This window comes from Carcharhinus amblyrhynchos, chromosome 2 (genome assembly GCF_965287045.1).
Source record: "Carcharhinus amblyrhynchos chromosome 2, sCarAmb.v2.hapA, whole genome shotgun sequence".
NCBI lineage: Eukaryota > Metazoa > Chordata > Chondrichthyes > Carcharhiniformes > Carcharhinidae > Carcharhinus > Carcharhinus amblyrhynchos.
The window spans coordinates 22,473,611-22,494,085 of NC_137325.1; the positions used below are offsets into that span (position 1 = coordinate 22,473,611).

At 43.0% G+C, this 20,475-nt stretch overlaps 1 protein-coding gene across 2 annotated transcripts in view; it reads left to right on the forward strand.

The window, feature by feature from the left end:
• The first annotated feature begins 410 nt into the window (after positions 1–410).
• The window catches only part of marchf6 (membrane-associated ring finger (C3HC4) 6), a 97,155-nt gene continuing 77,090 nt past the window's right edge, over positions 411–20,475 (forward strand). For both annotated transcript variants that reach the window (XM_080203447.1, XM_080203456.1), the window contains exon 1: positions 411–591. In XM_080203447.1, the coding sequence (XP_080059573.1) occupies positions 573–591 (19 nt within the window). In that variant the 5' untranslated portion in view covers positions 411–572. The remainder of the gene's footprint in view (positions 592–20,475) is intronic.

The following is a 20,475-nucleotide window of genomic DNA, read 5'->3' on the forward strand; positions in this document are numbered from 1 at the left end:
CCTGGAAGCTGCATGGCTGGGGGGGCGGTGGGGAGGGGCAATGACCCAGAATCAACCTGGAAGCTGCATAGCGGGAAGCGAGGGGATGGGGGGGGCAATGACCCAGAATCAACCTGGAAGCTGCATAGCGGGAAGCGAGGGGATGGGGGGGGCAATGACCCAGAATCAACCTGGAAGCTGCATGAGGGGAGTGGAGGATAATGATCCAGAATCAACCTGGAAGCTGCACGTACGTCCTGAAGCCTGTAGAGGGCGCTGAGACGGGGGGGGGGGACGTATTGTGGCTCCAGAAGGAGAAGGAGGAGCCGTGCCGTAAATAGGTGACGTGCGACATTGTCGCGCTGCGCCACCGGGCTGTTCCATGTTGGAGGCGCCCCTCCCCCGTTCCCCCCCCCCCTCGGTCCCTGGCGCAGTGAGAGCCGTGGGCTCGAGCGCGGGAGCAGGCGCTTGAGGAGCAGCAACAACAATAACAGCGGCGGCGGCGACGACGACGACGAGGACGAGTGAGCCGTCAACCGAGCGGGAGGCCTAGGCCTCCTCCCACAGGCCCCCAAGAAGGTGGAGGTGCCAGGATGGAGAGCACCGAGGAGGGTGAGAATGAAAGTAGTAGCGGCGGCGGCGGCGGCGGCGGCGGGGAGAGGAATCAGGAGAGGCCGAGGACTCAGGGGAGTGAGCAGGCCTCTCTCTCTCTTCACCTCCTCCTCCAGGGGAATGAAGCAGCAGGAAAACAGCAGGAGGCAGAGTCTCAACAAAGCCCCAGGCCGCCCACTGCACTGCTCACCGATAAGAGTGAGAGGTTAAAAATTCCTCAACCATCTCCTCCTATCCCCTGTTTATTTTTGGGGAGGGTGGGAGGTAAGAAGGGGATTAAATTCCATGTGACCGTGGGAGATTTGGATGGGGGGGGAACACTGTCTCTGACTGCCTCAGGTGATGCTTTACCCCAGCCAGCGATTACTTTTTTAAAAAAATTTATGCCAGAAGAGTCTCAGCAATAAATGGAGAAAAGCAGAAGCACTTTGGTTAGGGCCTGTTTACTAATACTAGTGAGGTGAAACTTGTAATGAAAGTGCAACTTTCCTTTTTTCATTTTAGAAGTTATACAGTTTTAAATGTAGGAAAATATCCCCCATCCTAAAACAAAAATGCCAAGTCAAAGGAAAGATGTGGATGTTGGGAATCTGTCATTTAAAACAAAACATCATGGGTAAACTCAGCAAGTCTGGCAGCATCTGTAGAGAGAAATCAGAGTTATTGGGGAGACAAATAGGGGGAAGTGATTGAAAAATTGGTCAGGAATTTTCAGTGATCAGGCACTGGTAAATCAATATCCCCCATGTTGTCTTGTCTTGTTCTACCGTGCTTTTCTTTCATAGAATCCTTACATTACAGAAGGGGGCCATTTGGCCTATCAAACCTGCATTGACAACAATCCCACCCAGACCCCATCCCTGTAATCCCACATATTTACACTGATAGTAAGAGGCAATTTAGCATGGCCAATCAACCTAACACGCAAATCTTTAGAGTGTGAGAAGAAACCGAAGCATCTGGAGGAAATCAGGAAGAACATGCAAACTCACACAGCCATCCAAGACTGGAATTGAATTTGGCTCCCTGGCGCTGTAAGGCAGCAGCGCTAACCACTGTACCACTGTGACTACTTTCTCAGCAATTTCCAAATATTAATCATGTTGAGCAACTGTACAAACTAATCCAATGGAGGAGGTGGTGGTGGTTGTAGGGAATAATATCACATATGGTGTGTTCACTGGCGCTTCGAAAGTTGGAGTATGATTCTGGGGCCTATCCTCCGGGTACTCCGGTTTCCTCCCATGGTCCAGAGATGTGCGGGGTTAGGTTGGTTGGCTATGCCAAGAAATTGCTCCTTAGTGTCCAGGGATGCGTAGGTTAGAGGGATTAGTGGGTATAATATGTAGGGGATATGAGGGTAGGGCCTGGGTGGGATTGTGTTCAGTGCAGACTCGATGGGCCGAAGGGCCTCTTTCTGCACTATAGGATTCTATGATTCTTTCTTGTAGGTTAATGCCACCTGAACTTCTCTAAGTTGCTACTTTTATAATCACGTTTAATACAATATGGCAGTTGGGAAGTTTGGGAGTTTTTGATAAAGAACTTGAACTTTTATATGTACTTATGTGATCTGTTTAACTTGCTATGGTTACAGTGATGTGCTGGAAGAAGCAGAGATCATATCACAAATTTGAGAAACCTGAATTAAAGTTACTAACATACATGTTTATGTTAAGTGCAAACTTCAATGAAGTGTAATACATTGGCTGGTGTATCATGTTTCTGTTTGTGGAGGAATATAGGTATTATGTCATCCTTAAACATTTGCCACTTACGAGCTACTTGGGTATAGTTTTTTACAAAGTTGTCTCCCAAGCCCTCAGCATGATTTGTGCAGCATTTGTTCATTTTGTCTATTGCATTTTGAGCTAAAAAATGTGAAGGCCCAGGTAATAAATAATTCCAGCTGAAACCAGTTACAACAGCACCTCTGGTTCAGAATTTCCATGTTATCAAATGCAGAGATGCAGAAGATTGAAGAACCAGACATGTTTCTTGCATCCAGTAACATAAAACAACATGAGTATCAGAAGCAGGTTGATTGTCTGACTCTGCTGGTGGGGAATGTTGGAGTGGAGAAAGAGAATTCATAGAAAACTGCTTTCTTTTTATTTTAGACCTTCCAAGGCTGGAGAAAATATCAAATGTGCACAAAACATTGTAATACAAGGCAACAACTGATGTAACCTTGATTATGCTAAGAATACTTGAAAGCCCTTTCTTATTCCACATTGAAGTCTAAGGATTTCTTGCCGCAGCTAACGGCAGTGCTACGTATAATATAAAATAATGCACTCATTAAATATTAGATTCCCTGCCTTTTAACGCAGGTTTGAGGTTATCCACACTGGGTTTGAGCAGCTTATAGACCATGACTGTGTAACTTTATCCAACTGTAATGAATTTTGCAACTTTGTAATCCACAGAGCAGACGTGTGACACTTCAATTTATTCCACTTTTTACAGTATTAGAACATAAATGATAATTTCGTTAGGATGAATTGAAAGATACTTCAAGGGTGTTACTCTAACTTCCCTACAAGACTTTACTAATATCTGGGATTTTTTGATATTTTTATTTGTGATTAATAGTTAAGGGTGAGAGGTTAGGTGGCCTGGACTATAGTTAAGGTTATTGATTGACTGTTGCTAGGTTGAGCAATGCAGGGTGGCAGAGGAGAGTTAAACTGGCAGTGTTTCTCAGTCGGGATAAAGTGAACCTCGTGCAGAACTATTCCACAGCATCCACGTCCAATTTAAATAAGAACAATACTGTGCAGGAACAGGCCCTTCGGCCCACCACACCTGTGCCAATACGTGGTTTCTATTCATCTGATCGCCTCCCGTTCATGTCTGTGAAGATATGTTGCTAACGTTCCTGCTTCCACCATCTCCATTGGCAGTGTGCTCCAGGCACTCACCACACTCTGTGTGGAAAAACTTTGTCCGCACTTCTTCCCTAAACTTACCTCTCACTTTAAACCTGTGCCCTCTTTTAGTCAACCCTTTCACCCTGCAAAAAAGGACTATCCTCCCTTTCTATGCCTCTCGTAATTTTGCAGACTTTTATCAGGTTGCCCCTTAGCCTTCGAGTTTCCAATGAAAACAGTTCAACTCTCCTCTTCCCTAAAACTCTTCAGGCTAGGCAACATTCATGCACCCTGTCCTAAGCATCCATGTCTTTCTGGTACTGAGGTGATCAGAACTGCACGCAAATTCCAAAAATAGCCTAATTAAAGTTTGAGACAGCTGTAACAAAACTTGCCAGCTTTTATACTCGATGCCCCAGCTGATGAAGGCAAGCATGCTGTATGCCTTTTTGACCACCTTATCCACCTGTGTTTCCACTTTCAGGGATCGGTGAACCTGTACGCCCCAATCCCTCTGTATATTAATGCTCCTGAGTGTTCTGCCATATGCTGTATAATTCGCAGATGAATTTGATCTTCCAAAATACATCACCTCGTATTTGTCTGGATTAAAGTCTATCTACCATTTGTCTGTTCAAGTCTGCAATCTATCGAGATCTTGCTGTGTCCTTTGACAATCTTTGTTGCTATCTATAACAGTGCCAATTTTTGCCATTCTCAACTTACTCGTTAGACCATATACATTTTGCTCCAGATCATTTATATATGTTGCAAACAAAGGTCCCAGCATTGATCCCTGTGGAACACCAGTTGTTATTGACCTCTGTTTGTCCCTGGGCTTGAGGAAGAGTTCTTGGAATGCTGCTGGGATAGTTTCCTTGAACAGTGTGTGTTGGAGCCGACGAGGGAGCGAGCTATCTTGGATCTGGTGTTATGTAATGAGGCAGGTAGAATTAGGGACCTTGTGGTGAAGGATCCTCTTGGGAAGAGTGATCACTGTATGGTGGAGTTTCTGATGCAGATGGAGGAGGAGAAACTGGGTTCCTGGACATGTTCCTTTGTTTGAACAGAGGGGAGTACGATAGGATGAGAGAGGAATTGGCGAATGTTGATTGGGGGAGCGCATTGGAAGGTAGGTCTGCTAAGGAACAGTGGAGGATCTTTAAGGAGATCTTTCTTGGTGCTTAGCAGAAATGTATTCCGATGGTTAAAAAGGATCGTAGGAGGAGAGATAATCAGCTGTGGATAACGAAGGAGGTAGAGGAAAGTGTTAAATTAAAAGCGGATGCGTTTAGAGTAGCTAAGAGTAGTGGGCGAGAAGAGGATTGGGAGAGGTTTAAGTATCAACAAAGAATGACAAAGAAGTTGATAAAGGAGGGTAGGATAAACTGAAGCTGGGCTAGCGCTTAATATAAAAAAGGATAGTAAGAGTTTTTATAAATATATAAAAAGGAAGAGGCTGACTAGGGTGAACGTTGGACCCTTAGAGGATGAGAGGGGGGACTTAGTGGTAGGGGAGGGGAAATGGCTGAGGCCTTGAATAACTTTCTTGTTTCAGTCTTCACGGAGGAGGACGTGAATAATTTGCCGGGTGTTAGCGATGGAAAGATGGTAGGAGTGGAGGGCCTGAATGACGTTATTGTTACTAGAGAGGCAGTGTTCTAAAGACTGGAGGGACTGATTGTGGACAAGTCCCCAGGACTGGATAGAATGCATCCAAGGGTTCCGAAAGAAATGGCGGAGGTGATAGTGGATGCCTTGGTGATTATTTTCCAAACATCGCTGGATTCCGGGGAGGTGCTGGAAGATTGGAAAACGGCTAATGTTACGCTGTTGTTTAAGAAGGGTGGCAGGCAAAAGGCAGGGAATTATAGGCCGGTTAGTTTAACGTCTATTGTAGGTAAAATGTTAGAATCCGTGATCAAGGAGAAAATAGCGAGGCATCTTGAGGAGAATTGTTTGATAGAGCAGACGCAGCACGGTTTCGTTAAGGGGAAGTCGTGTTTGATGAATTTATTGGAGTTCTATGAGGATGTGTCTAGGGCGGTGGATAGAGGAGAGCCAGTGGATGTGGTGTTTCTTGATTTTCAGAAGGCGTTTGATGAGATGCCGCACAAGAGGTTATTACAGAAGGTCACGGGGCATGGAATTGGGGGTAGGGTGTTAGCATGGATAGGGGATTGGCTGTCAAATAGGAGGCAGAGAGTGGGGGTCAATGGGTGCTATTCGGGTTGGCGGTTGGTGACTAGTGGAGTGCCCCAGGGGTCAGTGCTGGGGCCTCAGCTATTTACCATTTATATAGATGATCTGGAGGAGGGAACCGAGTGTATGGTGTCGAAATTTGTTGATGACACCAAGATTGGTGGAATGGCAAATTGTGCGGAGGGTGTGGAAAGTCTGCTAGATAGGCTGGGCGATTGGGCCAGGAACTGGCAAATGGAATTTAATGTTGGCAGGTGTGAAGCTGTCCACTTTGGTAGGAATAATGGTAGGAAGGACTGTTACTTACATGGCGAAAAACTGCAGCATGCGACAGTGCAGAGGGACCTCGGGGTCAGGAAGGCAAATTGGATGCTGGCCTTCATAGCAAGGGGGATTGAATATAAAAGTAGGGAGGTCTTGCTGCAGCTGTATAGGGCACTGGTGAGGCCGCAGCTGGAGTACTGTGCAGTTTTGGTTGCCATACTTACGTAAGGATATTTTGGCCTTGGAGAGAGTGCAGAGGAGGTTTACTAGGCTGATACCGGAGTTGAGGGGGTTGAACTATGAGGAGAGGCTGAATAAACTAGGCTTGTACTCGTTAGAGTTTAGAAGAATGAGGGGAGATCTCATTGAGACATATAAGATGATGAATGGGATGGATAGGATAGAGGTGGAGAGGCTCTTCCCGCTCAGAAAGGACAGTAGGACCAGGGGGCACAGCCTCAAGATAAAGGGGGGGGGGGGGTGCGGTTTAGAACAGAGTTGAGGAGGAACTTCTTCACTCAAAGGGTGGTGAATCTCTGGAATTCTCTGCCTGTTGAAGTGGTGGAGGCTGCCTCGCTAAATATATTTAAGACACAGGTTGATAGGTTTTTGATAGGCAAGGGGATTAAGGGTCATGGGGAGAGGGCGGGAATGTGGAACTGAGACACGACAGATCAGCCATGATCTTATTGAATGGCGGGGCAGGCTCGAAGGGCTAGATGGCCTACTCCTGCTTCTTGTGTTCTTCTTGTGTTCTTCTTGTGTTCTTCTTGTGTTCTTCTTGTGTTCTTCTTGTGTTCTTCTTGTGTTCTTCTTGTGTTCTTCTTGTGTTCTTCTTGTGTTCTTCTTGTGTTCTTCTTGTGTTCTTCTTGTGTTCTTCTTGTGTTCTTCTTGTGTTCTTCTTGTGTTCTCTGTCTTGAAAAACACCCTTCCACCACCACTCTGTCTTCCATGACCAAGCCCATTCTGTATCCATCTAGACAGCACAGTCAGGATCTTAGGAGACTTTACTTTTTGTACCAGCCTACCATGAGGGATCTTGTCAAGTGCCTTACTCAAGTCCATGTAGAGAACATTCACCATCTTTCCTTCATCAACCATTCTTGTCACCACCTCAAAAAAAAACTCAGTCAAGTTTGTGAGACTTGACGTTCTCCCCACAAACCATGCTGCTTATCACTAACAAACCTGCACTTCCAAATGCGAATGAATCTTCTCCAACAGCTTCCCCACCACTGACATCAGGTTCGCTGGCCTCTATTGACCTGGGTTATCTCTTAAAGGTTTCCCTTCTTAAAAAAGGAAACAAACAACATTGGTCATTCTCTAATCCTCTGAAACCTCACCTGTGGCCAAAGAGGATGCAGAGATATCTGTTAAGGCCCGAGCAATTCCTCTCTTGCCTCCCACAATATCCTGGGATAGATCCCACCCAGGCCTCTATCCTAATGCATTTAACACTTGAGCACAAAAATTAAAATCAATACTGAAGAGTGTAGTGCGCTGCCACAGATGCTGTTTTTCGGCTGGGAAATTATATTGAACCCCAGTTGCCTGCTCTGGTGATTGTAAAAGATTCCAAAAACACCAGATTGAAGAAGTGTAGGACAGTTACTCCCAGAGTCCTGACCAGTATTTTTCCCTTAATAAACATTACAGAAACAGATTGGTCATTATCACAATGTTTTTGTGGGAGCTTGCTCTGCGTAGTTTGGCTGCCACGCTTTCTTCAGTAGTGACTGCGCTTCAAAAGTACTTCATTGATTGTGAAGTGTTCTGAGGCATTCAGTAGTTATCAAAGGAGTTTTTAAAAAGAAATGTCTTTTTACTAGAGATCTAACTGTCTTATGTGTACTGGCTAGTTAGTCTTTGAATTTTGTATTGAATAGTCTGTTGTTGTTATTGTAGCGAGTGTAAAGCTGATATGGTGTGAGACTACTTCCCACAGGTGATCCCATGCTACTTCTCTAATCCTGATTATGGCGATTCGGCACTTAAATTGCTCAACACAAACATACTGAGAACTGTTTTGCATCAGACGTTAGGGTACGAGTGACTTATGTGCATTTGATGGAACTTTGAAGCTCATACTTTCCTTCATATCTGTACAAAGAGAAGCTCAGTCATGTTTTGAAGGATGTTTGATTTTGTTGCAGTAGTGTTTTGATTTTAGCTAGCAGAGCTACTGTTTTAATCAAATTACAAATCGTGGACCAAGGTGAACAAGTGAACTACTTGACCTGGTAAGGAAGAGAGAATTTGAGAAATCCACGGTAAGTTGAACTGTAGATATGCAGGTTCAGTGCAACATACATTTCGTAATTATACAAAGTATAAAAAGAAGGATGTGCTCTTCTCTAGCATTCACATAATCAATAGACGTGTCAAACCACTTCACCTTTAGGGTGATCACTGTTAGAATATACGAAATTCAGCAACTAATTTGTGCACAGCAAACCCTCAAACAGCAACATGATAAAGACAGATGATCTGTTTTTGTGATGTTTATTGAGGGATAAATATTGGCCAGGACACTGGGGAGTACTTCCCCACTCCTCTTCAAAATAGTGTCATGGAATCTTTGAGACTAGCTGAGAGGACAGACAGGGCCTTGATATAACCTCATTCAAAATACATTAGTGCCAACATGCAGCGCTCTTTCCGTACTGCACTGGGATGTCAGTCTAGACCACTGGTCCCAAGTCCTGGAATGGGGTTTGAAACCACAATGTTCTCTTCTCTGCAAGAATGCTACCAGCTAAGCCATGGTTAGCAAAGTCAGAACTACTTTTCAAAATAATCTTACAGTTGTAATATAATGTATATAGAGCACATAGTTGTCAATTGAACGAAAGCTAATTCCCCCCCTTTATATTCAACTCTTTCTGTAGCACTGCAACTGAGTTTTAAGTAAACCAAAAATTTGGAGTTGAGTCTGGCACCATCTGGTCTGGGATTTCATATGCACCAAGTGATTCAGTCTTTTCTGGGAGTGCTCAAACCCTTTTAATACTTTGAGTTAAGTTTATGGCAGTGCTAGCTATTAAATAGTTTAATAAAATGATTAGATATATGTAGCCATCAAAGAACTGAATGTGTCCGGGCTAAATATATACTACATGTGTGTGCATAGTTACAACGTTTGGCAATGATACTGGATTGCAACTCTTGAGCAATAGTATTTCCATAGCTTGAGATAAATAATTGGTGCAAGTTACATCAGTTGATAAACCACTTCTCTATGAAGGATCCTAACATCAATGTGCATTGTTGCGTCAAAAATGCATTTTAGCACTGTTAGGCACAATCAATTGAGGCGCTGACACCCAAGCTCAAATGATTTTTCATCAAAAGCCACCACCTCAGGATAACTAAGTTATTTGCAATCTCTCAAGGTGTGTAACTGGCCTACAAAACGGCTGGCTGCTGCTGTTACTTCTCTTGGGCTCTTTGGATCAAGGATGACTTGCACTCAGCTCGATGGGTCCTGAGATTGCACACTAAACTTGACAGCAATCTGCAGACTCTGCCACGTGCAGAGCAGGTGGTGCTTCAAGGTTTGGGTAGAATGAGGTGTTCACGCCAACATCTGTATTCCCAATGAAGTCTCTCTATGTTTGGTGCTTTCGTGAATGAATCTTCTCCGTTTTGGGAGACTCCAAGCCAGGATCTCCCATGCGTCAACAAGGATATTTGACCTCTTCAGGGATACATTGGAGTGTTTCTGCTGTCCTAATGGGTGTCTCCTGGCACAACTGAGTTCTAAGTAGGACAGGTTCGTGTTGTGCCGTTGGATGTAATCAGATTGGCTTTCTATTCAATGGTGATGAATATCTGTTCAATTTAAAGCAATCGGGAAAGATGCAGCCTGCCACTGCTAAGCTGGCTTTGGGAGCAGTGTTGTTTCCAAGTTGCATCGACATTGATCAAAGGATAGGTCCCAACCTAGTTTGGTCATTTTATTTGACAATATTGTCATGTGGTCCAGAGGTCTTGTGATGCATTGGATTCTCCACCTCTGGGTCAGAAGCTCAAGGTTCAAGTCCCACTCCTTGACTTGATGGCCGCAAGGGTATGTTCATGGCCAAACTAGTTGATCTTTTCAGTACGTCTGATGGCAGGTAATAAGAATGGGAGAGTTTTCTGGTCAGCTATGTTACAGAAAGCAGTGGCAATGCACTGCAGTACTTCAGTCATCATCATGGGCCAATCCAATAGATGTCCATGGTTGCCAACACCCTCTTAAGACATGGTACTTGAAGGAGGGGTCTGTAATCTGTCAGGGGCACGGACTAGATTTATTTTTACTGGGAAGCTTGGTGGACATAGCCAACTATTATTGAATTATTTTGGATACCAAGAGACTGTTTTCAGTCACTTTGAGTCTCTCCAGTAGCAGCAGAGATGGATTTAAGGACTAGTGCTTTATGGTCAGGAAGTTAGATTGAGTTTACGGTATAAAAGTCTGTGTCAAATCCATACAAGATAGAGTTTTCATTAGCTTCCAGGAGCAACTTGCTCAAAACCAAACCAGTGCAAAGAAATCAAGAAATTTCAAGTGCAAATTATGTCCAGCACACATCCAAGTTTCTGTAATATGTTGTGCTAGTTTAAAAGCTGGAATCTGGTTCTGGTCACACCCCATGCCAATTTAATGAACATGGCAAGTTTCCACTAATTGCGTCTATTTGTGGTCCTTTTAAAAAGGTCCTTAAAGTGTACTTTAGGCACAAAGACACTAATAAACATTTTTTTGGAAAGCTTTTCAACGTTAACAGATTGAATTAATGAAGAAACTGCATGAAGATCAGTTAGTAAATGGTTCTTTTTGTTATTTTTTAAATTTTCAGATATTTAAAATGGGGTTACTTAAAGGGTGGTTTAATAGTTTTATTAAAAACACTTCATTCTTGAGATGAACCCATTTTCAACTGTATTAATAAAGTTGTACCACTTTTCAATATAATCAAGAAGCGTTTTGTAATACAAGGAGAACAATATAAAACAGTGCCAAATTGTGCTGATTCGTGACTTTTAACTTTGATTATGCAAATAAGTTTTAATGGAAGTTTAAACCACAACTTAATTCATAGAATCCCTATAGTACAGATGGAGACCATTCAGCCCATTAAGTCTATACAGACCACAATCCCACACAGACCTTAATCCTATAACTCCACATGATGATTACCCTGCTTATCCCCTCACACGAGGATCAATTTAGCATGACCAGTCAACCTAACCAGCACATCTTTGGACGTTCTCCCCTGTCGATGAGGATTTCCTCCGAGTGTTCCGGTTTCCTCCCACAGTCTGAAAGATATGCGGGTTAGGTGCGTTGGCCGTGCTAAATTTTCCCTCGGGGTACCCGAACAGGCGCTGGAGTGTGGTGACTAGGGGATTTTCACAGTAACTTCATTGCAGTGTTAATGTAAGCCTACTTGTGACATTAATAATCTGAGAAGAAAGATATTAGAAGTTATTTCAGAGTTTGGAAACAAATAAAGTTTTAATGGTTTGCAAGGACGAAGCAAAGAAGGGTATAAACATTTCTTTAGACATGTCAAAATTTTAATCCAAGTTTCTTATTGTCAGATAAAATGTTAAGATGGGCCATGATTCCATGTCTGTCTATTGGCCATTTTCATTGATGTTGGATAGGCCTAGGAAAGGGAAATTGGCGATGGAGTCTGGGCTACTGTCACACAGTAAGAAGTCTCACAACACCAGGTTAGAGTCCAACCAGTTTATTTGATAGTAATCTCTCAAGCTTTCGGAAACGGTGTTCCTTTGTCAGGTGTGTGGAAGGTTCTGATCAGAGAAAGGCATATAAAGTCACATATAGTTTACAGAATACTGATTAGAATGCAAGTCTTTACAGCTAAACTGCTATTCAAGTCTTAAAGATGCAGATAATGTGAGTGGAGGTAGCATTAGCATAAGTTAAAGAGATGTGTATTGTCTCCAGACAGGACAGTAAGTGAGATTTTACAAGGCCAGGCAAGTCATGGGGGTTGCAGATGGTGCGACATGAGCCCAAGGTCCCGGTTGAGGCCGTCTTCATGTGCGGAACTTGGCTCTCAGTCTCTGCTCAGTGACTGTGTGTCGTGTGTTGTGAAGGCTGCCTTCGAGAACACTTACCCGAAGATCAGAGACCGAATGCCTGTGACCGCTGAAGTGTTCGCCAACACTGGGGTAAACACAGTTGTTGATGTTCGTCCGTTGTCATCGATGAGGACCTCGACACCATTAGTCATTTTGAAGCTGGTTACGGGTGTCCGAAGATGACTGATCAGGCCAGTTCAGGCATGGAATGTCCTGGCACATATTGGACAGACTTGTGTAGACACTGTAGTTGTTGCGCTGGTGGCTTTGGACTTGCGCAGCTCGCACTTAAGTTGTGCTTCAGCAATACACCTTGCTTCGTGAGCTTGACAGCCTTTGTGGATGAGGCAGCGCCAGGTAGGGCGGTTTTGTGCCCACGTTTCCCAGGTGGTCGTGTCAATGTCAAGTGACTTAGGGAGGCCTTGAGTGTGTCTTTGAAACGTTTCTTCTGCCCTTCATGCGAGCGCCTTTCAGCAGAGAGTTCCCCAAAAAGGAACTGCTTGGGTATGCGCTTGTCTGATGTACAGATGACATGATCTGCCCACAAGTCTGCGCTCTCATCAGCAGTGTGTGGACTGATGGTAGACTTGCTGTGGAGAGAACTTCAGCATCTGGTACTTTGTCTTGCCATGTGATGCATAATATTCTGCGAAGACAAGTCATGTGGAAATGATTGAGCTGTCTTGCATGCCTTCGATACACAGTCCACTTTTCACAGGCATACAGGAGGATCGTGAGTACCGCGGTGCTGTAGACCTTCAGTTTTGTTGCTGGCCTGATTCCTCGATGTTCGCATACAGTGGAGTGCTGTCTGCCGAAAGCAGAACTTGCCTTTGCTAATCTGCAGTTAACTTCTGTTTCAGTAGTCACTGCTTGGGAGAGGGTGCTGCCAAGATAAGTGAACTGGTCCTCTGCCTGTAGTTTCTGCCCTTTGTGATTATGGGTTCTGTGTATGGTGCATGAGGAGCAGGCTGGTGCATAACTTCGGTCTTTTTAATGTTGATGGTGAGTCCAAAGTTGTCACAAGCCGTTGAAAATTTGTCCATACTGACTTGCATCTCTGGCTGTGAGCCAGCATACAGGGTGCAGTCATCAGCAAAGAGGAAATCTCTCAGAACAGTCTCTTTCACTTTGGTAATAGCTTGAAGTCTCCTCAGGTTAAAGAGCTTCCCATCCACTCTGTACTTGAGGCTGATTCCAACAACACTGTCCTGGAAGGCATCATTCAGCATGGCAATAAACATGATGCTGAACAGTGTGGGTGCGAGCACACAGCCTGTTTGATGCCATTGCTGACGTCATATTAGGCCAATAACCAAAGGTTTGGTTAGAGGTTGGATTTCAGGAGTATTTTCAGGGAGAAACAAGAGGTGAAGAGGTTTAGGGAGAAAATTTCAGGAGATAAGGCCTAGGCAGCTGAAGTGATTAAAATTGGGCATGCAAACAAGGCCAGAATTAGAGGAACACTGATATCTCAAAGGATTTTAGGACTGGAGGTGTTACAGAGATAGGAGAAGCCATCGCGTGGGGTGAGTTGAAGGTGATGTGATCTGCTGCATTGTTGCCTCTTCCAAAATGAATTGCTGGAAAATCATCTTGTGCATAAGTGAGCTATAGACCACTGATTTCCAACCTTTTCAGCAACACGGCACATTTCAATGAGATAAACAATTCCATGGCACATCTACATTTTTTTCAACTGAATCGATTGCTCATAAACATCATGTTTATTTACATTTACTATGGTTACGGTCTTGCTACATTTACTATTGTTTATAGTCTTACTACAGGGCAATTGTCAAAGCATATACACTAGATTGCAGTTTTGGGAACGCTGCAGATGTTTGAAGCTTTACTCAGAGTTGAAAATTAATAACTTCTAATTTGCTGTTGATGTTTACACATTTTGCAGTGATGTGCTGTTCATCTGATTGCTTTTAGCCATCTCCCTAATGGGAAACGGTTTAGTTATTCTTAACCATGTATCTCACGTGCATGTAACCTGCCCGCCATTCATTCTCAACAGGACAAAGTATTCGCGAGTGGATGCACTTGCAGTTTAACCTCAACTATTGCACCTCAGCTCTGAAGCCACAGATTGTCAACATGACTGAGTCAAGTAAACTTGCACTCGTGTTGTATTACAGTTATGAGGAATTAATCAGAAACAGTGTAAAGGATCTTTTTTTCATATGTGCTTTGCAATGGGGAGAAGGACGGAAGATAAAATTATGATTACCCCATCATATTGTTAGCTTGTGTTTTACTGCTAAAGTGTGGCGTCAGGCCTAAACGGAATGTGCTGTTGCTGTTATTTATTGTGCAAATGTAGCAACACAGTATGTGCAGGCTGATCCCAGACTGTCTGCACACTAGCACTAGGCAGGCCCATTCGTAACTCTGGCTAGAATTCTAGCCAATGCCCCAATACCTGCCAGAAATTTAAACTAACCTGTGGTATGTTTGCAAATGGATGAGTGCTAATTTGGAAGGTCACTTTCCACTGTGAGTGATAAGGAAAATGGAAATGCACTTTGCAAAATCAAGGGAAAACTTTCTCGCCTGTGAGGTAAGCCCCAAGGAATGTGCCAAGGAGGGAGAAATTCCTGGAAAGCAAGTTCTTCAGCATCAGGCAGATCTTCCTGTCCTTCAAAGATTTGGTGGCTGTCAAATGATCACTGAAGAAAATATTTATACTGGGCTCTCAGCAGCAGTCAGAACTTTGGGTGCACCGCACTCCCACTCTGGGTCCACCACACTTCCAGTTCCTCTTCCTTCCCCCACTCTATTCAGTGCTACGTTCCGGTTTTTTTTCTGATCTTCTTCAGGCTCCTGCATGCGCGCTGTTTAAAAGCCACAGCAGGCTGTGGCATACTTGCAAGCTTTCTGTGGCACAGCACAACGGTTGGGAACCACTGTTATAGACCTTGGAATATGCGTCAATTGATAATTAAGTCATATATCTGGCTGAATTTCACCCATTTTTACAATAGAAGTTTTCCACCAGTCTTGCTGTTACAGACAGGGGCGAGAGGCGAACTGAACTCCTTTATTTTTCTCACCATCTGTCCATAAGCAGAGATGTTTTAACTTTTTTGAAATGGGCTATGGCATGTTTTCCCAAACCCTCTGTCCGTGAAGTTAGTTTTAAAGTGATGTGCAGCAAACTTTTTTTTGGGTTAAATCAGAAGTATTGTTTATTGATACATTCAAACCCAAAGAGTGATCGTCAAAACTACATGTATACATACCAGAAAGAAATAGGAAATGAGAATTTTACAACCAAAAATAACTTTAAAAGAACCCCAAAGACACCATGTTATTTCACATGAATGTCAGTGTCTGGTGAGGGTTCTTTCATGTAAGCGTTAAGGTTCATGTGGGTTAGGCTATCTAAAATCAGGAACTGTGGAATTCCTTTAAATTTGATGATGATGCAGCAGGATGAGATTGGTCCATTTTATAGACGATGGCAGAGTCTTTTGGAGAGCTGGGCTTCAAGAAGATTTAGACCTGATTTGGTGTTGACAGGCTGGAAATCAAACAGCAGACTGACCTGGGCATCCCGGAATGTAACATTAGAACTTCCCAAAATCCAAAAGGTGCTTAGGTCATTTTTGCAGGTGATTCAAAATTGGGTGGGAGGGTGAGCTTTGAGTGGGATGCAGAGATGCTTCAGTGTGATTTGGACAGGCTGAGCAAGTGGGCATATGCATGGCAGATTCAGTATAATGTGCATAAATGTGAGGTTATCCACTTCGGTAGTAATAATAGGAAGGCAGATTATTATTTGAATGGGTGTAAATTGAGAGAGGTGGATACTCAGAACTTGGTGTCTTCTTGTGTCAATTGCTGAAAGTAAACGTTTCAGTACAGCAGGCAAAAAAAGACAAATAGTGTGTTGGCCTTCATAGCGAGAGAATTTGAGTATAGAAATAGGGATGTTTTGCTGCAATAGTTTAAGGCAGTGGTTCCCAAATTTTTTCACTGGGTCACACTTTCAGAATAAAAATTTGTTCACACCACACCAAATTTTTTATTAGATAAGAAATACATTCAAAAACAATAAAAGAACTCCTAGCAGTGCTTGATTTATAACATAGAACACAACTACTTTATAATATGGTCATGGGGCATCCAGAAAGTATAAAGCAATGCAGCTACATAAAAACATGATTCATTCCCAAAATATACTTATAGACAAGCTTCTTACATATGTAACCTTAAGTAAGTATACAAACACAGTGAGAGGTGTGAGCTTGTTTTTGTTGGGTAATCTCATTTATGTTAGGTCTAATTTGAGACAAACAAACTCATTTCCTCATCAACCAAAGAAGCCTTTCTCTTTTCTGGTCTGATATGTCGTGGAGATCTGTAGAAGAATAGCTAATGCTCTTGGAAGCGATATGTGGATTCTGTTTCTGGTTGTAAATCCAAAAAGAGTCTGGTGGCATACTCCTGTGTTTCATTTTCAAGGTGCGATCACTCAAAATGCAGACCATTTCCTCCTCCTTGTCCAGTGTCAGACCTGAACAGCTGGAACTCGCAAAGAGGTCTCTAACCCAGTCGAATTTTTCTGTAGATATCCATACAAATTCCAATACAAGAATTTCATGAAATCTCAACTTTTTCCAAATACTCAAACAAGGTTCGGAAAATATCTTGTCCTCTGGTATGTTTTTCAAGTTCCTTGCAAAACTGAAAGATTATTTCATCATTGTGAATGAATCTGATGTACACAAGCAACGGTGCTTTTCCACTAGTGTTGATTGATTCATCAACTTGAATGGCAAATTTAGAATTCTTCGTACTTTTGGAAACACGCTTCTCGACATTAGCTAACATATCAACTATTCTTCTGCGAATTGTATTATCAGACAAAGGAATTTTCATAACTTGCTCAGCATCATCCCCAAACAAAGTCTTCACAATCAAGCTGCAGGTAGGCTGAATCAATTTTTCAGCTATTGTATGTGGTTTGCCTGTTGAGCAATCAGTTCAGCCACTTGCTAAGATACAGTCTGCATCTTATCTGAGACTGTCATTTGTTTTTTGAAATATGATTGGCATTTCTGCTGTTCCAAAAACCTTTCAAAATATTGAACATCCTTGTTTGCCAGATTTCCATGTTTTGACATCAGACGTCTTTTCATCTTGCTTGGGACCATATTGGAATTGGAAAGCTTCTCACCACAAATCAAACACATAGGCCGAGGTACGTTTCCATCTCCAGCCCACGTGAAACCGAGACTCAGATAGCTATCCATATATTGTCGACAAACTTTCTTTTTTGGAGGTTTGCTTGGGCCTGTTATTGGCGTAAAATTAAACGACTTCTTCAGCACTGTGTTCGAATGGCGATTCTGAATCACAACATGGACCTCAGCATCACATGATATTCTTGTTCTCACTTTGGAAAAATATCTATCCATGATCTGCAAATATAAAAAATTAATCATAATACTAAATATAAATGCAATAATAACACACTATACTATACTACACTGCACTTAACACAGAGATGGCATGAAATCTGGAAACTTCAATGGGTTTCTATACATGAATGTTTAAATGTTTCTTTAATTGTCTTTGAATCTTCCCGCCACACTTGCCATCCTCTCTTGCTGCATCAGTGTGGCGCTCCGCACCCTTTGGGAACCACTGGTTTAAGGTGTTGGTGAGGCCACACCTGGAGTATTGTGTGCAATTTTGGTGTCCTTACCTGAGGAAAGATATTTTTTACTGAGTGCAGCGAAAGTTGACTCCTGAGATGACAGGATTATCAGATGAGGAGACTAAGTCGGTTAGGATTGTATTGATTGGAGTTTAGAAGAGAGAGAGGGATCTCATAGACACTTATAAAATTCTAACAGAATTAGACAGGGTAGATTCAGACAGAATGCTCCCAATGGTGGGGGAGTCCAGAAATAGGGATCGTAGTTTGAGAATAAAGGATAAACCTTTTAGGGCTGAGGTGAGTAAATTTGTGGAATTCACTGCCAAGGAAAGTAGTTGATGCCAAATCCTTGTGATTTAAACAAGTAGTTAAATATAGTTCTTGGGGATAAAGGGATCAAGGGATTATGGGAGGAAGGTGGGACTATGGTATTGAATTAAATGATCAGTCATGACCATAATGAATAGTGGCACAAGCCTGAAGGGCCGAATGGACAACTGTTTTCTATTTTCTATATATTCCTATGTATGTTCAAATCAGGTGACCCTGACCTACACAAGAAATCCAGGTATGATCTACAGGACAATCTACAGAGATGCCAAGAGACAATAATGGACCAACCTTGAGTCCCAGGCTAGTCTCACAAATATCCATCAATTATGGAAAGGTCTACATGACATAACAGGTTACAAGGCAAAGGCGAGTAGAATCACTGGCAACAGTGCAGCCCTCCCCTATGAGCTGAATGCATTCTATGCTCATTTTGAGCAAGGGGTCAGCAAGAAGTCGTCATGCACTCCCAACAACTTCGGCTGAACCGGCATCCGAGGGTGCCATCACAGATGTCAGATCGGCCTTCTTGAAAGTCAACTTACGGAATGCAACTGGCCTGGATGGAATCTATGGCCTAGCACTTAGATCTCTGCAGACCAGCTAGCAGGAGTATTCGTAGACAGCTTTAACCTCTACTTATTCCAATCTGTGGTTCCTATCTGCTTCAAGAAGAGGACCGTCATTCCTATACCAAAGAAAAGCCAGGCCTACACTCAACCCTGGAATACCTGGATAACAAGAACAGTTATGTCAGACTCGTATTTATCGACTACACCTCAACTTTCAACACCACAATTCCATCAAAATTCATTCCAAGCTCAGCAGCCAAGGGCTCTGCTCCTCTGCAAGTCAATCCTTGACTTTCTAACCCATTGACCGCAATCAATAAGGACAGGTAAGGACACCACCTCCACAAATATCCTAAACACCGGCGTCCTGCAAGGCAGTGGCTGATACCCTTATACATTTACGATTGTGTGGTCAAATTCTGCTCCAACTCCATTTTCAAATTTGCTGATGACACTACTGTAGTGGGTTGAATTTCAAACAATGATGAGATGGAGTACAAGAAAGAGATGAGACAATTTGGTTAAATGGTGCGATGACAGTAATCTCCCTGAATATCAGTAAAATGAGGGAGCTAGTCATCGACCTCAGGAAACATATTGGAGGACATGTCCTCGTCTCTATCAATGGGGATGAAGTGGAAATGATGAAGAGCTTCGAGTTTCTAGGTGTCCAGATCACCAACAACCTGTCCTGGTACCTCCACACCGGCACTATAATTAAGAAAGCCCATCAACATACCTACTTTGAGGTGGCTAAGGAAATTTGGCATGTCAGCTACGACACTCTCCAGCTTTTACAGATGCACCATAGACAAAGCAGCTTGGCATGTCTTCTCTACACAAGGCTGCGAGGAACTTCAAAGGACTGTGAACGAAACCCAGTCCATCACTGAAACCAGCCTCCCATCCATTGACTCTTGCCTAGACGTCCCATGATGTAGATGGAGATGCTGGTGTTGGACCGGGGTGGGCACAGTAAGAAGTCGCTCAGCAGCAGGTTAAAGTCCAACAGCTTTATTTGGGATCACAAGCTTTTGGAGCAGTGCTCCTTCACCAGGTGACTGGGCCACTTTAAACTGCTGTTGTGAGACTTGTTACTGTACACTTCCCACTGCCTCAGAAAAGCAGCCAGTATCACCAAGGACCTCATGCACAGTGGACATACTCTCTTCCCTTTCTGTCCGGAAAAAATACAGAAGTCTGAGGTCCTATACCAGCTGACTCAAGAATAGTTTCTTCCCTGTTGCCATCACACTTTTGAGTGGTCCTACCTCATACTAAGTTGATCTTTCTCTAAACTCAGCAATGATTTTATTTCTACGTTCTTCACCCTCTTATTTCCTTCTCTCTGTACAGTATGTACAGCTTTGTAAAGTGCAAGAAACAACATTTTTTTACTGTATACTAATACATGTGGCAATAATAATTCAAATCAAATACACTTCCCACTGCCTCGGAAAAGCAGCTGGCATAATCAAGGACCCCACACACCCCAGATATACTCTCTTCCAGCTTTTCACATTGGGAAAAAGATACAGAAGTCTGAAAACACGTCTGAAAACAGACTCAAGGACAGCTTCTTCCCTGATGCCATCAGATTTTTAAATGGCTGTCATATATTAAGCTGATCTTTTTTCTTCTTACCTGTAACTTCAACACTGTTCTGCATGCTATCCATTTCCCTTTATACTTCCTGAATAGTGTGTTTCTGTTGTATAGCATGCAAGAAACCGTACTTTTCACTGTATTCCAGTACGTGTAACAATAAGTGAAGTGTCCATCAAATCAGATATGTGGTATTACTCATTGATCAGTCAGTTTCAGGTTATCAATCAGCTTCTGTGTTTCTGATCAAAGTCCA